The sequence below is a fragment of the Arachis hypogaea genome, chromosome 14 (genome assembly GCF_003086295.3).
Source record: "Arachis hypogaea cultivar Tifrunner chromosome 14, arahy.Tifrunner.gnm2.J5K5, whole genome shotgun sequence".
Taxonomy (NCBI): Eukaryota; Viridiplantae; Streptophyta; class Magnoliopsida; order Fabales; family Fabaceae; genus Arachis; species Arachis hypogaea.
The window spans coordinates 30,365,229-30,380,653 of record NC_092049.1 but is presented as its reverse complement, the minus strand read 5'-3'; the positions used below and the strand labels follow the sequence as shown (position 1 = coordinate 30,380,653).

General features: G+C 35.3%; 1 protein-coding gene across 1 annotated transcript; it reads right to left on the bottom strand.

Moving 5' to 3' along the window:
* Positions 1-1,132: 1,132 nt before the first annotated feature.
* On the bottom strand, positions 1,133-14,705 carry LOC112741910 (DNA ligase 4; the record flags this gene model as incomplete). Its single annotated transcript, XM_072214041.1, is given in 27 exon segments — positions 1,133-1,753; positions 2,534-2,743; positions 3,044-3,205; positions 3,311-3,441; positions 4,220-4,325; positions 4,411-4,510; positions 4,635-4,760; positions 5,226-5,423; positions 5,522-5,609; positions 5,707-5,755; positions 5,836-5,931; positions 6,092-6,175; positions 7,443-7,501; positions 7,590-7,624; positions 7,736-7,860; positions 8,839-8,914; positions 9,832-9,987; positions 10,175-10,181; positions 10,272-10,309; positions 10,393-10,472; positions 10,808-10,879; positions 11,159-11,250; positions 11,953-12,027; positions 12,626-12,762; positions 12,833-12,918; positions 13,088-13,179; positions 14,178-14,705. Coding segments are annotated over 27 exon segments (3,437 nt in total), but the record flags the coding sequence as incomplete, so codon positions are not given.
* Positions 14,706-15,425: the final 720 nt, after the last annotated feature.

The following is a 15,425-nucleotide window of genomic DNA, read 5'->3' as shown; positions in this document are numbered from 1 at the left end:
CAACATTGATGCACTTTATTTGGTGTATTTTGTTTGGAATTTGGTATTCTCAGAATATGATATCATTCAATGGACAATACACTAGCATTTTTTATGATTGACAAATCCTAGTGGTAAAGTATCAATACTATTTATAGAGAGATCTAGTGGCAGCATTAGAAGCAATAATAAAATCTTAGAAGCACTAGCAAAAAAATTGTCTAGGCTTGTCATGAGATTAGTTAGTAAAAACAAATGTCTACATATTTACTAAGAAAATTCTAGAAGTTAATTAAATAATTAAGTGCTAGAAAATAATATTTAGTGCCTTCATTCTCTATAAGTCTTAGTTAAAAAAGAAATAACACCTTTTGATGGCTCTTATGTCTCCATTCCCTGTTGCTTTATTGCAATCGTTAAAAGATCCAAATGGAAACCAAGTGTTCAACACATAATGTGCATGACTCTAGTGTTCGACAATTAATTCTAGAACAATTTTGATTAAGAGAACATCCAACAGAAAAACAATAAGACTATTTCAAGATACCCATGTTGGAAATAAGTGCATTCATCTTCTGCAAAATCTCTTGTATCCAGAGTACAACCTTACTAAACAGCAAGCAGAAATTTAACTATTCATGCATGCTTCCGATATAAGCCCATGAAAAAATTTAGAAACATAAAATCATTAGACGTCAATTATTCCAGCATGAAAGTTTTGCCGTGTTAATTACGTTGAGTTTTTCCACACAAAAATACATGAAAAGGCCAATTTTTCGTACGGATATGCAGAAAACTTCTCAATTTTCAGGAGAACATTGGTGTAGAAAATTTGGATTAACACATGGGAACTCTTATAACTGGACATCAAAATCATAACTTTGACAAAATAACCACTCTTCCAGAGACAATTCCACTGTCAACTATCCAAGATTTGAACAAACTGAATCGACAATAAAACTTGTGGCTCATACATATTAATTTAATTCAATTTATATATACATATACAGAATGATAGAGGCGCTGCCCTATCTACCAATCTTTGAGCAGGTCATTGGCAACGTCCTTGTAGCTAACTTTCTTTTTCTTAGTGATTGTAGGTTCAGCAGCATTGGTGCTACTGCTTTCTGCTGCTGCAGCTGGCCTCTCTTCTTTTAGATCACAATGCTTAGTGTCCTCAACTTTCTTGGCGGTAGCAAGGCCGGGAATCTTGTCAAATAACATGGGATCAGCCCGATTTTCAATCTCATTAGCCAATTCACTGTTTTGGTCATTGGTCCTATCTGCCATTTTTATTTCTGGAACATACATTCTTTCACTCTCACTACTATTCCTCAAATCATGCACTGCCCTGTTTGGTTCAGAACTTTCTTCTGTTTCGGCAACTTGGACATTGGCCTGTTGCTCGACCTCCTGAGGTTCCAAATGTCTATTGTAAATATCAAAACTTGCTTCTCCGGTGTCATTCTCCTGCTCTTCTGGTTCATTGTCATGAGAATCACTTTTGTCTGATTCATATTCGCTTATTTTCGCACGCTTTCTCACAGTGCGTGGCCGTGCTCTTTGGGCTTTGTTGCCAGCCATCTTAACATTTTTAACACCTCTCCCTGCAGGTCTTCCTCTCTTCCTTGGGCCAACATTCTCATGGGACACCGTGGCCAAACTGTGTTCATGAGCAGCTTTTGCACTTCTCTGTCTATTTTCCTTTTCAGAGGGTACATTCTGGTCTTGTACATTGTCTCCACCAAAGTGAGACTCTAAGGTGTCATTTTCACTAAAACAGAGAGTAAGGAACCATCACATAAAAGGAAAAGGTACATTGGAACACTAGTGCAAATTAACCATAAGGCCATCGCTACTTTACCTAAACCAAAAATTGAATTTTACATTTTTAGGTTGTATATCATTTCAAATATCAAGGGCAACCATCATCAGTGTTGTTAGTAGAGACAGAGAATTATAATGAGGAGAAAACAGGCTACAAAATTTACTAAACATAAGCATATCAGACAAAACCTTAACAAAACTTATCTCCAACAAATTCTAACGAAAGGAGATGTCATTAGCTGTCAACAGATTAGTTCATCTCAAGCTAAGACGATTATCAAACATGGTTTCATACTAACAAAATATACTTTACCCGCCAGAATTTTCAAAATAATGGTGTAGAAGTTTGAAAAACTTTTCAAGTTACTATATTGTCAATTTTTCAAGTTTATTCCATTCCCTACAGGTGATGTCCTTTGCTGCTATGCAATGCTTTGTCTCGGATTAGCTCTGGACCTTTCTACGCTGTTTCCTTATATATTCTTGACAAAGTTAGCCCTAGCATACTCCACAACAGTAATGTGTATCAAACCTTCGGATTACTCCTATTATGTAATAATGTAATATATATGAGGTCCTAAGTTTAAACGTCAAACGTCATTGCCGTCAATGGACTGAAAAATTTATGCTCCTACAGCATGTTAACTTTTTCATTATGCAGTACACTTCCTGGCCCTTAATGGTGCAAATACTCCACAAAAAAGAATTCAATAAGTTGACAACTTACAGCACTTGTGCAGGTATATCAAACATTAAAGGCAAATGGATCCACATAACTGACCCATTTTCAGATGTTGACTCTGCTATTACAGAGGGCCTCAAGCTGTAACTTTCTTCTGGTAATCTTTTGTTATTGTCCAGACAATCTTCAAACCAATGGGATTTTATTATATGCAACCTCTTGCTCTGGAGAAACCTCCTATCCACTGAAGTAAAACTGCAGAGTTGTAGTCCCCCAACAAAAAGGAAAAGGAGAAAGAATTTGAGAGCATGGAGGTTTGGGAATTCTAAGAATATCAATAACAACATACAGTTTTATCATTCATATGGACTGTGAAGCAGAGGTGGAATAAATTGTATGATAAACAGGCAACTAGTATGAGAAGTAGCACAAAGAAAATACATATGAAAGAATTGAAACAGAAGTTAACCATAAGTAAGCTGTAATTTACAAAGCACACTATAAAGGAATCGTGGATACACTTTGCAGCAAGTTTCGAATAGATGGATCACTTACCATCTCTGTAGCTCATCAAATTCGGCATCATATCCTGGAACTGACAAGACAACTAAATGGGTTGCACAAGTAAGTTTATCAGTAACTCTACCACCGCCCATGAGAACTTCAACCTTGAATCTTCTCAAAGCAAGTTGCAATAGAACTTCCCATTCCCCTTTCCTGAATAAAAATGTTGAATGACCAGAGACCTACTAAGCAAACTTGGTGAAAATGGAGCATCCAATGAAAATGTTTATTAGTTGATTTCACATTGCTAGATCTTACACTGATGGTATTGCAGTGTGGAAATATATGGAGCATCCAATAAAGACAGACCACTCATCCTTTGGGCAGTATTTTTTGCTGTAATGATCAATAGTACTGATATCTTCTGACCTATTAATAGTGTTTAAGAGCTGCAAAAGATTCAAACAAGTCTAATCTATTTACTAAGACATCACATAGGTTGACATGATCAAATATTGAGGAGCTTCTTGTTTTAATGAAAACAATGCATTTTATGGCATGAGAACCACCATTTTGTGGCTCCCCAAAAGGTTCAGTTTCTGAAAAAAGTGACCCCAAAAAAAATAAAAAATAAAGAAATGACATAATGATCCCCCAAAGATTAATTCAATCTAACAAAAATGCATCAAATACGGAAGACATACTCTAAAAAAGAAAAAGCTCGAGAGATCAGATTTTGACACAATTTTTTGAAAGGAATGCTTAGAAAAATGTGATCTTTCCATTTTCAAATTTGGCGATTTTACAATAAGCAGATCTTTTTGGCGATTCTTTTGGAGGCCAAAATAGTGGTTTACTAAAAAGAAAGAGGGAGAACGAAAAAATGCAACAGGCACAAGATGATAAAATCAAGGGGGAAAGATGAATTGACTTAAGTTAAAAGTATACGCCCATTTTGACAGATATAGCGGTTCCTCATTCGTACTTCATACAGGATTTTTCCTTATACAAATTTTAATAGATTATAGTATATAACTTATGCAATAGTAATAAGACTTATACTATCAAACTTTAGACCATAAACTATGAAGTCTTATGCTTTACAAAATTCCAGGACCAGACAGTCTACTTGTGCTTCTGTGCTACGTTCCACACATGACAAATGACACAGTTTTGTCAGAAATTTTTCAAGAAATAAACAAACTAATAGCTAATGAAATCATATACCTGTTTGAACTCTCCAAGATCAATATACATGTAGTAAGAGTCAGAGAACTCGTCAATTTCTTCTTGTAACTTCTTCCTTGTTACTTCAGATAGGAAGAGGAAGTACCTTTTATAGGAAATATTTAAGGCAACGTATCATCAGAAGAGCTTAAATGGATGTAAAGAAGTTCATATTCAGTCATGAAACTCACTTTGGCTGTAAGGGGATAAGCTTCTTTTGTGAGCAGCAATCTAATATCCAACTGTAGTGAATGATATCACCATGACGTTTTGCAGCTTCAAATTTAAACCCTGCAGATAACTGCATTAGGTATTTGATTCAGCCAATAAAAAAATACTCTTAATGAGGGCCGTGCACATGCGTGCACGCAAGCGCACACACACACACACGCAGAGAGAGAGAGAGAGAGAGAACCCTTGCTCTCTGCCGCCACACGATGAGTGACAGAGTTATTTAAGTTCATCGAGAAAACTCCCCCATTCTCAGCAATCATTTTGTGCAAGCTCTCAAGAGAATGAGATGGAGGCACATTAACGAAGTCTGAACATGTCAAGGGAAATGAAAGACCATTTTTTATGTATTTCCAAATCAGTCAGGATGATTGAAATAATGAATAATTCCTCTTATTATGTTGCACTGTCAAATATCTTTTAAAAATTATGAAGAAATGGGAGTAAACCAACATAACATATTTTTGCAATGGAAAGAACTAGTTTCCTATTTCCTCTGTTAAAAGCACCTATTTACTAACAAATGTACAATGAAATCTGTGGGGATAACCATTTCATATTCTGCAAAAGCAATTGTTTTCTTTGACCAGCATCTTTCAATGAGCGCAGAATTCTGAAAATGTAAATCAACAGATGGAAGCAGATGCAACTCAAGATAAAACATATGAAGATATAAACAGAAAGGATACTTCAAAAGAAACATATACAGATAGAAGAATTATTAGTAGTCAGTTATCAGGACAAACGACAGCTGGCTAGCAAGACTGTAGGATACAAAACATCATATTTGAAAATATATGAGAGTCTCCCTTGATACTGGAAACATCAGTCTGAGTTAAATGAGAAGGAACAATGGACATGATTTTCTTTTCTCCCCTTATGGAGGACCTTATACGATTTGATTTGCCACCCTGCTTGGTTTCTGTATCCCTCTGAGTAGTACCATTGCTGGACTGTACTAGTTCTATGAATGCTGCAAAAAAAGAAGGGGAAGGGGGGGGGGGGGTAACAGATCAAAATTACGTCAACATCATCAATGAAGATATTATAAACAAGTTTCAATTCACTCACATTGCACATCAAGGCATTCGTACCAAGCTTTGTCATATCTCACCCTGTCAATCCGAGGAAACCTCAGGCTGTACGGTGCAGCAAATACCTGCAAACAAAACCACTCATATTAAAGTTGAACAGTTCGGGATAAGATTTAGACGCTGCATTTTTAAAAAATATATGTATTTTTTGCAAGGACACACCTCAGATTCTATAGTTCGGATATCACTGGTTATGGACAGAATAATCGATCTGCATGAAGATAAGGGTAAATTTCGATCATCATTCAAAAACAAATAACACATACAGATATTGAGGTGAAGGATACTTACTTCTCAGGGCTATCAACCCACACATCAGGCCTTTCTTTTGAATGATTAGTTACTTGATAGAAACTTGGCGGCCTCTTCTTCGGATATTCATACTTTCTAAGAAAGAGAAAAAGAGAGACAGATAAACAAAAATTAGAGAGAAATGGAAGGGAATTGATAAACTACATCCAAATCTTAAATCTTCAATGCGTGAAAGTTCAATCAATGTAAGGAAAAAAAGACACAAAAATATAACAAAGAATAAAATTAATCCCACCGGAAGTAAGGTTTTAGTTTTGTTACTAACGCATCAAGCTCATCATCAGAAAGCCCAGTACCAACTCTACAGAAGGAGATAAACCTGCATCATAAAGGACCTTGTTAGCAGAACCATCCATAGATGCCTATGTACATCAAACAAGCTATTTGGAACAAAACAACTCTTAAGTTATCTCCAAATATGCACCATAGTTCTACAAAAGTAAGAAAAGAAATGAAAAGTTTGGAGACTGCAATGATTCATCAAATAGTTTATTTACTTTCAAGTTAGTCTCATGGATACAATTAAGTATCAAAACTTTCACTCCAAAGCTCAGTTAGCAGAACTCAAATATATATATATATATATAATTTGGAATGTTTGCCCTATTGAAAATTTCAGCAGCAAATTTAGTTAAAAGTAACTTAAATACCTGCTTTGTAAATGTTTTAAAATAATGTTATTATTTTGCAAGTCCACATATTTGGAATAATTGAATATTATGTTTTACTCCATAGTGTGATAAGAACAAGAACCTGATTACAAAATGTTAAACAAGGTAGGGACTCGATTACAAAGGTTCAGACAATCGGGATCTTGTTTAAAAATTGAATGAAACTATAAAGACCTACAAAGTAATTAAACCTTTAAAGGTGTCATTTTTAGCACTGAAACTGCGTTCAACAGATTACTAAACTGTAGGTAAGTATTTTTCTACAGTGATCTAAATGAACAAAGGATTGTTCGATATAAATATAAAAGACCTCTCATGAGCTGAATGTTTTTGGACCTTAAATGTTTCAAACAAGCACAATTAAATAAATGTTAGGGCCAAAATCTCAATTGTTTTTCACTTTTCATAGAAAACCTTGAATCCTTTTTTTTCAGACAGGACAGCCTGAAACTCAAAGCTTTCAGTCAGCAAATTTGCAGAGAGAGAGAGAGAGAGAGACCTCAGCAAAAGTGGAATATAGACAGGCAAGGAAGCGGGAAAACAAGACCTCAGTCATATGTATAAACAAAATTTATGCACCTGCTTTTTTTGTTCTTTCAGTTTTTAACTTCTTAATCGAGTGTGCTAACTACTTCATCGAAGAATGCAGAGTTGTGTGTGCTTAAATTAAATCATACCCATTTTCCCTCAGAAAAGTTCCACATGAGAAAAAAAACAGAAAGAAATATTTTGTGTATGTACTAAATCAAATCTCATACAAATTTAAATTTAACCCATTTGAGCAAGTATGTGATCATTAGTATCCACATTGCAGCAGAATATTTCAATTACTCTTTATAGTAGATCTTGAAGTTAGAAAAACAATGCCAATGCAATCAGCCATTGCAAAGAAGTTCCATATTGTAACATTCATACCGCTTGGGATGTGTATTTGGGGATGGACGCTCAGCAAGGCCCACCAAGAACTGAGCAACCTGAAATGGAAAACATGTCCCTACAAGGTCATATAAAGAACAAGAGAACAATCAGTCAGAAAGTCAAATGTTAGGGAAAAAACCAAACCTCCCCTCCACGTCGTCCAGAGCCATAATAACCTCCTATTAAGTGTCAAAACAGCCAAATTTAAAATGACCATGTTACACAAGCTGCTTTGGGATGTGTGTATAACAATATGTTCTTAACGACATAAATCATATACCTATGATTACCTATGATAAGCACATCCAGATCAGCGCCAGCTTGAATGTACTCAGGCTTCAATTTTAGCCACTTTCCACTTCGATCACTAGGCTCCCATTTAGAACCGAGGTCTTTAACAACTATTCCCTCATCTCTAAACAAAAGGATTAGAACAAAAATTCTTTAGAAGAGGTATAAACAGTTTCCTCCTTTTCCACTTTTAGTAAATATAAATATATTATATATACTGAAAATAAAATCACCGAAATAAAACAATCATCCAAATTTAATATAATAAACTTTGACACATAATCCACAATTCTTCATCTCAACTTTATAATGGATGAATACAGTGCATGGGAGATATACAGAAATACAGACAGACAAACACTGACATGGAACATTAAAAATTAAAATATATGTAAATAAAGAAATGGAAGATATGTTTATGTATTATCCTTCCTAAAATGTAAATTCAGCAAGTGAAGACACATAAATGGCTTATAGCACACCCATCAGCGTATTAGGATTGCAACATATACAATGCACAAGCACACTATATATTGCACAAGAATTGAACATTTATATTAGAAATATAGGAGCATGAATGATTGAACTTTACACGAACCAACTCTTTCTTAACCCAAAAATATCAGGTTGAAGAACATAAATTGCTTTCTATATAACAAATGCTAGAAAGCATAGAAAGCATGCAAAAGTTGCTTGTAGCCTAACACTTTCATTTGAGGATATTTTCATTATGATCTTTCCTGATCTATTTAGCATTCTTAAGGAATTAAAAGAGATAAACAAAGAAAATTCCAAGGACAGCAATGGAGTCTGGTTTGCTGAGTTTGGACTTTTGAGGATACTAAGCAAAGACCCCAAAATAAATGAGAAGAATTCCTACTCTCCTAAGTCCATTTATGGCTACATCATGAAAAATCGTTTTTGGCTTTTCTTCTATATTGAAAGATTAGCATCATAAGGCAAACATATACAAACAGAAATTGTCAAATGTTTCAAAAGTTCAGAACCTTCCTATATGGCTCAATCATACTGATTTTGGAAATGTCCAGGAAAATTATGATGAGTAAACAAATTGTTAAAATGATTTAGGGCTTTTGCTAACCTGTTCTCTATAGTTTCTTTGAAAAATTTCTCAACTTCATCCACATTATGAGCAATGAATGACCAACATGGTTCACCTGCAAAACAACATGGGAAAGAGGACTGATTAGTGAAAGCGTATAAAAAGTTATATGAATTACCAAGTACCAAAAAAACATTGCAACCATAAACAAGGAATCAATTACAATTGATAAATGGATACTAAGTTTATTTAAGTATCAATGATGTGTATAGCTAGTAGTAACATTGAGGCTCACAAAAGATTAAATACTCCAAATCCACAACCACAACAACAATCGGTGTCATTGCTCCCTATCATGTATCATGTCTACAGTGAGATAGTTCACATAGAGATCTCACTTGACCACTTCATGCAAAGTCTTTTTAGGTTTTACTCTACCTCTAATCACTGGTCTATTTTCCATCTGATCCACCTTTCTCACTAGATGCTCTACCGGCCTTGTCCCCACATGTTCAAACCACTTAAGACAAGATTCTATCATCTTTCCAATAGTGGGTGTTACTCCAACTTTCTCTCTCATCCTCATTCTCATTTTGCCCATACACGTATAACCACTTAAGACACTATGCATTTGTGTTAATAGGGAAACAGTTAGAATGGGGTAGGACGGGGAGCATTAACAATGGGAAGTGTGGGATATGAACACGTGAGGGGAAGGTGCTTCTTTGAGAAAGGGTGGGAAAGCTACAGAGGACAACATTAGTGTGTGAATGTAGATCAATCTGATACTTTTCTAATGGCTCTTGAGGTTAGGAACTTGATTGAAAAATTTTATTCCTTATAGAGATCCAACTACATATTTTTAAACTGCGGGGATCTAAATGAAAATTGAGTAAAAATTATAAGGTCTTGCAAACATGAAAATAACAAAAAAACTAAACCAATTAGTAAACCAATGATGCAAGAGGAAAAAGTATTTCCTTATAACTTATAAGACACATGACAATTAAGTTGAAGTTGAAAATTCCATACCTGAAGAGCAATGACTATTAAGACCACCATTAGGTACTAAAATTTCAAGGCGCCCCTTCAATGGCCTCACAACTTTACGGAGAATCTCATGTCGTTCCTTCAAAGTTTGGTGAATTACACTAGTATCTCCAAAATAAAGGATATCAAATGCAACATCTAGCCAATCTAAAAGTCAAGGCATTTTAGATATAATTTCTCTTGCACTAGAACATTTTCCTGAAGTAAGAAATTAGTTGCATAATTACATAAAGAATTAGTTACTCATCCATCCACTGAAACCAAAACGACACCAAAGTTCTAGATAGCTGGAATTAACAGCTAACCCGTTCAGGTAAAAGGATACAGCATAACTGCATCAAGAAAGGACCGAGAATAGTTAAAAATTTAGCTTGATAATTTCTCATACCAGACAATTTATATACACAGACAAAATTGAGAACCTGTCTGTCACTGTCAAGTCCATCCCTTGCTGCCTTGGCTGCAACAGAGAGGGGAAAAAAATGGTAACTAATACTTAAAATAGAAGTTTTAATGTGGCCAAGCAAAAATAAAGGTGCATGCCTATTTCCTGATTTGAGCCAAACTCAGCAAAACGATTCAAGGAACTGTCCCAAACCAACATTTCACCATCAAGTATGCACCTACATAGGATCATAAAGAGAAAATAACAAATAAGCTTTTTAGAAGGAGGAAAATAGATGACTTAATGTCTTCATCATACTAGCAATCACGCATAGAAACTTGAAACTGTGGTGTCAATGACATCAGAATTAGAATATTGAATGCTTTGGGAATATAGAAAGATAACATGTGGAGGATAGAGGCGAGGAAAAAAAGTACAACAGAGGATAAAATAATGTCCATCCTACACATTATAATTATGGCCATCCTATCCAGCAACAAGAATAAAATAATGGGATAAAAATTAATGAAGATAAAACAAATTTGTAATGATGAAAAGAAACATATTGCTCACCTATCTACCAAGATGTTTTGCTGTATGATTTCTGACATTGCATGTGCATATTCTGAATGATCAAGGAAGTTCCTGCAGCAAAATGAAAATCAGAATTGCAGAAGATGCAAAAAATAGAATACGAAGTGATTTAATAATTTTACAAATAACTAGAAGTGGAAAAGAACTAGAAGATCATGTCATGTCATGACTGAGCAATGTGATGATACAAAGGTAAGAACTAAAGAAACAAAACACGTGCAGGTAAGGATGCTGGGCAGCAAAAGCAAGAATCCTCCTTAGGTGAAAGGGCCACAATTTGGAGCACGTCACCATGTCACATACAATTAAAGAAGTTACATATGCACATACCTCGAGAAGAAATGTATCTCTGTTCCATTTTTGTGAATTTGAATGCGGTCACCATCAAATTTGCACTCGACAACCACTTCCTTCCCATGAAGCTAAATAAAAGAGCACATATACAAAGACAAAGAAATTCAAACTAATGAGTTCACATGATTTCAAAATGTAAGAAATCATGAATTTTGATCTCTTGAACAATTCCAAAATGCTTTAAATATAGTGGTTACAGTTCTGAACTGCTTTATGATGAAACCAATTCGAACAGAAGACAGATTAATGCTTGGCGCCTATAGTTTAAGCTGGAATGAGTAGCCATTGACATGGTGATCTGAATAAATTCACATAATGGGGAATCCAAAGGTTTGACCTTTATAATGCATGAAGGGATACAAAAAAATGATGGATTAATTTATTTATTCAGCAAGAAAGGAGAACCCCTACTTGGGGAAGAATTATACACACAAGATAACTGGTCTGCAAATAGGACATGATTTAGAGGATAAGCCAGAGACAATGAAATTGTTCGATGAAGCATTTAATGTTAAAACCTAAACCCCAAAATCCCAAAGGATAAACCCCAACACCTAGTCATGAAAAGGGTCAAGTGCCACAGCACTGCAGGTGTGGGAAGTCAACCAGTGGCTTCGGCAACCCCGATTGTGGTCAAATGTTCCCCATTTCAAAGTGGCATACATAAAACATAGGATAATCATGAAAGGATATATATATATAAGAAAAGGGATAGAGAATTAGAAATCTCAAGGGCATACACAAAAATCTTAGCAAATAGTAAAGCGAACCTTCTTCCATGCTTCAGCTGCATTAGCAACTCTCTTAGCTAGCTGAGGACGCACAGCTTTTCCAACTTCAATATCCTGCAATTTAAGAAAAGAAGATACAAGATTGTTCATACAAACCATATATGAAGAAGAACATATCCCTTCTAATAACTACATTTTCTACAAAAACTGATAGCAACCACTGGAATATAATCCTGCATGATTACCCAAGGCCAAGGCTTTTGCAATGATATATATATATATATGAGAGAGAGAGAGAGAGAGAGAGAGAGAGAGAGAGAGAGAGAGAGAGAGAATTGAATAGATGAAGTAAAGGCACACATTTCCATGTTTGGACTGAACACAAATCACAGTTTGATAAAGCCCTGACTTAGTGAAAAATAGTGTTTAGCTCACCATGGCTTGTTCAATCACAACCTTTTTACAAAAAAGTTAGGAAAAAATTATTAGATAAGAAATCAGAGCAACAAAGAGAGAGAACTAAACATTTTTTTGTGTCAGTGGATAAATGAAAATCACTAAATAGCCTCTGAGCCAAACACCAAATGGATACCAAAATAGTAATCCTATTGAAAATAAAATCAACTCTCAAGAAGAAATGCAGAAGAATGACAAAAACCAACGTCAAAATGCTATATAGAGCTCCAAGACACCTTCCTATGTCACTACTAACCTGTCGCTTATGACGCTGATTCCGATCCCTTAGTTTTTCACACACTAATTTTAAGTCGCATGTAACATTAAATAAGTCTTCAGCATCAGGATGGAATTCATGAAAAATGCTTTTTTCACTAATTCCTAGCTTCAGATCTGCAAGACATAGTTAACGATTAATCCCAAGCAAGGCATTAAATCAATTCACAGGGTTAAACAAAAACACCTTTGAGGACTATCATGATAATCCACTTCATTTCCTGTGCATTTGTCTTTTGGATAAAGGTAGAAAGAACCTGAGTCTTCTCGGCCCTGTATCCACAATCATGCAAATCAAACCAAAGAACAATTCTGTATCTGAACTTATGATAGTGAAAACACTGGATGTTATAAACTGGGACTATAATGATACAAATAATAATGCATGCAAAAGAAAGGGACCAATAAACAAAGGTTTCATCCACAGAATCAAGCAGCAAACCTGTTTTCACTAGCAGCCAACTGATCAAGCAAGTCATTTACCTCCTTTATCGTCAATCCACCCGAAGCAGTACCTTGCCTGCGCTGCAGTACCTGTTTCACAAACAATAACATTTCTCAAGTCTCACTGAAACCTTAAAAATTTGCTCTTCCCTTTCAACAACTAAAACATAAAAACACATCTTCACTACTTTCTTGCAACATATTTCAATCCAAAATGATTCGTCCTCACCAAAAATTCTATTACTCACAACATGGGTCAATAAAGAAGGGGAAAATGATGAATATAAAGCACATGCATGTTACATGTATGAAGTCTGAACCATAAAGCTTTCATATTCCATTTCAGTCCAATGTAAAGGCACAACATTCACTACTTTCTAGAGACAGTTACCTATATCCAACCTTCTAAATAACACACATTTTCTCCAAAACAACTGTTACTCAAATATTACACGCTCACAAGTCGCAAAACATAATTCTACTATAGGATGACATGTTCAATATTTATCTTCGAACAAGACTCTAAACTGAACATGTCTATAAAGTAAACCAGCAAAAATTATATTCACCATTAATTAATGATGCCATGGTGTAATAGACCGAGCTGAGTAAGATTCTAGAAGAATTTGAATCAGTTAAGTTGATCTCTTAGGTAGATAGAGCAAGTGCCAGCAAGGATAGATTCCCGTAACTAACTAAAGCATATAAACCTCTACCCTTTGCACTAGCTTGATGAACACGCTTCTCCTCTATGTATATAAGCACACTTCAGTGTTTAAGATTACTTTAGTGATTTAGAATACACATACCAGATTCTTCTATCTATCTATCTTCCGATTCTCAAAAATACTTCCCTCCCCCCCCCCCTTTCTTGTTCTCTGTCTCCTTTTTTTTCTCAAAAGCTATTTGAAATTTGACTTCTATTTTATCATTTTTGCTGATTTTACTTTCTCCTCCATATGGTTATGAAAGCTCTGAAGTAGGGGGGAAAAAAGGAAATGAAAATGGAAACCAAAACACCTAAAGCTTCGAATTTTTTTTTCATACAAAAAGAATAACATAACGAAGAGTGGAGCGGGGAAGTGAACCTCGGTGGCGACGAGGGCGAAATTGCCGGCATTGGCGCCGGTCTTGGCGCCGCCCTTGCGCCAATTAATGAGGCGAAGGGCGTCTTCGGAGTCGCGAGACATGCCGAGGGCGTCGATGAGGGAAATGGCGAGGACTGACTCCTTGAGGCCGTAGGAGCCGCGCTCGCGGTCGAGGTTGGGGAGGACGAGGCGAATGGCAGGGAAGAAGTTGCGGTCGGCGCAGAATGAGTCGAGGAACTTGCGGAACTTTGCGCGCTTCTTGGCCGGCGACTTGGCACGCTGCGTCCAGTTGAAGAGGCTGCACATAACGCTGAACTTGGTTTGCTCCGTCGCCATTTTCTTTCTTTGTTTTGTGTTGGGAAGGTTCAGTGTGGGTTTTAGTTAAGTTGGGGTTTCGGCCGGTTGACCGTGTTGGTGTATTTAACCATTTATAGTGTTGGGTTCTGCGTTCGTCGTCAACTGAGCGGAGAAAAGGAGTTGCTGCCTTGCTGGATACGCTTTTTAAGTCAAAAGGCATACTTGTGAATCAAATTAGTAAGGCCATTAGTTTATTAATTTATTAGTTTATCCATAAATTATTGGTTAAATTGATTAATTTAGTCTCATATAATTATATAAATAAAAATATAAAATAATTAAAAATTTAAAATATGTATAGTTATATACACATTAACATCTTAATATATAAATATTTAAAATATTTAATATTTATTTTAATAATTATATAAATTTCAATAAAATAAATATGTAAAATTATAATAAAATAAAAATATTAATAATAAAAATATAAAAATATAATATTATTATTAATACAAATTTGATTTATTTTAATTATATATAAATTATAATATAATATGAGTTTATATATATATATATATATTGTTCGAGCCTAGAGCGAGATCCCGAACTAAAGAGGTAGAGACTGGAGATCCCAATTTCATCAAGTGCAAAATTAAGTTGGGTGGACAACTTACAAGTCACTTCGATGTTAAACTCAATAGAGTGTGAGGTTGTAAAGTGAGTTTTTTTTTTTTTTTTTTGTATTTACCTAGTGGTTGCCTCATTGGGATATGTCTTTTTTATATAATTGACCATTTATCATAGTGTATTTGACTACTTTAAGCCGTAATTTCTTCGCTTCCTTTGGATCACTGGACAACGTCCCGTGCTCTAAATATTCACAAATTGGGTTTATCCATGTGTTGACAATAGATGAACACAAGGTCGGGACATCGGGTTTCGTTACAG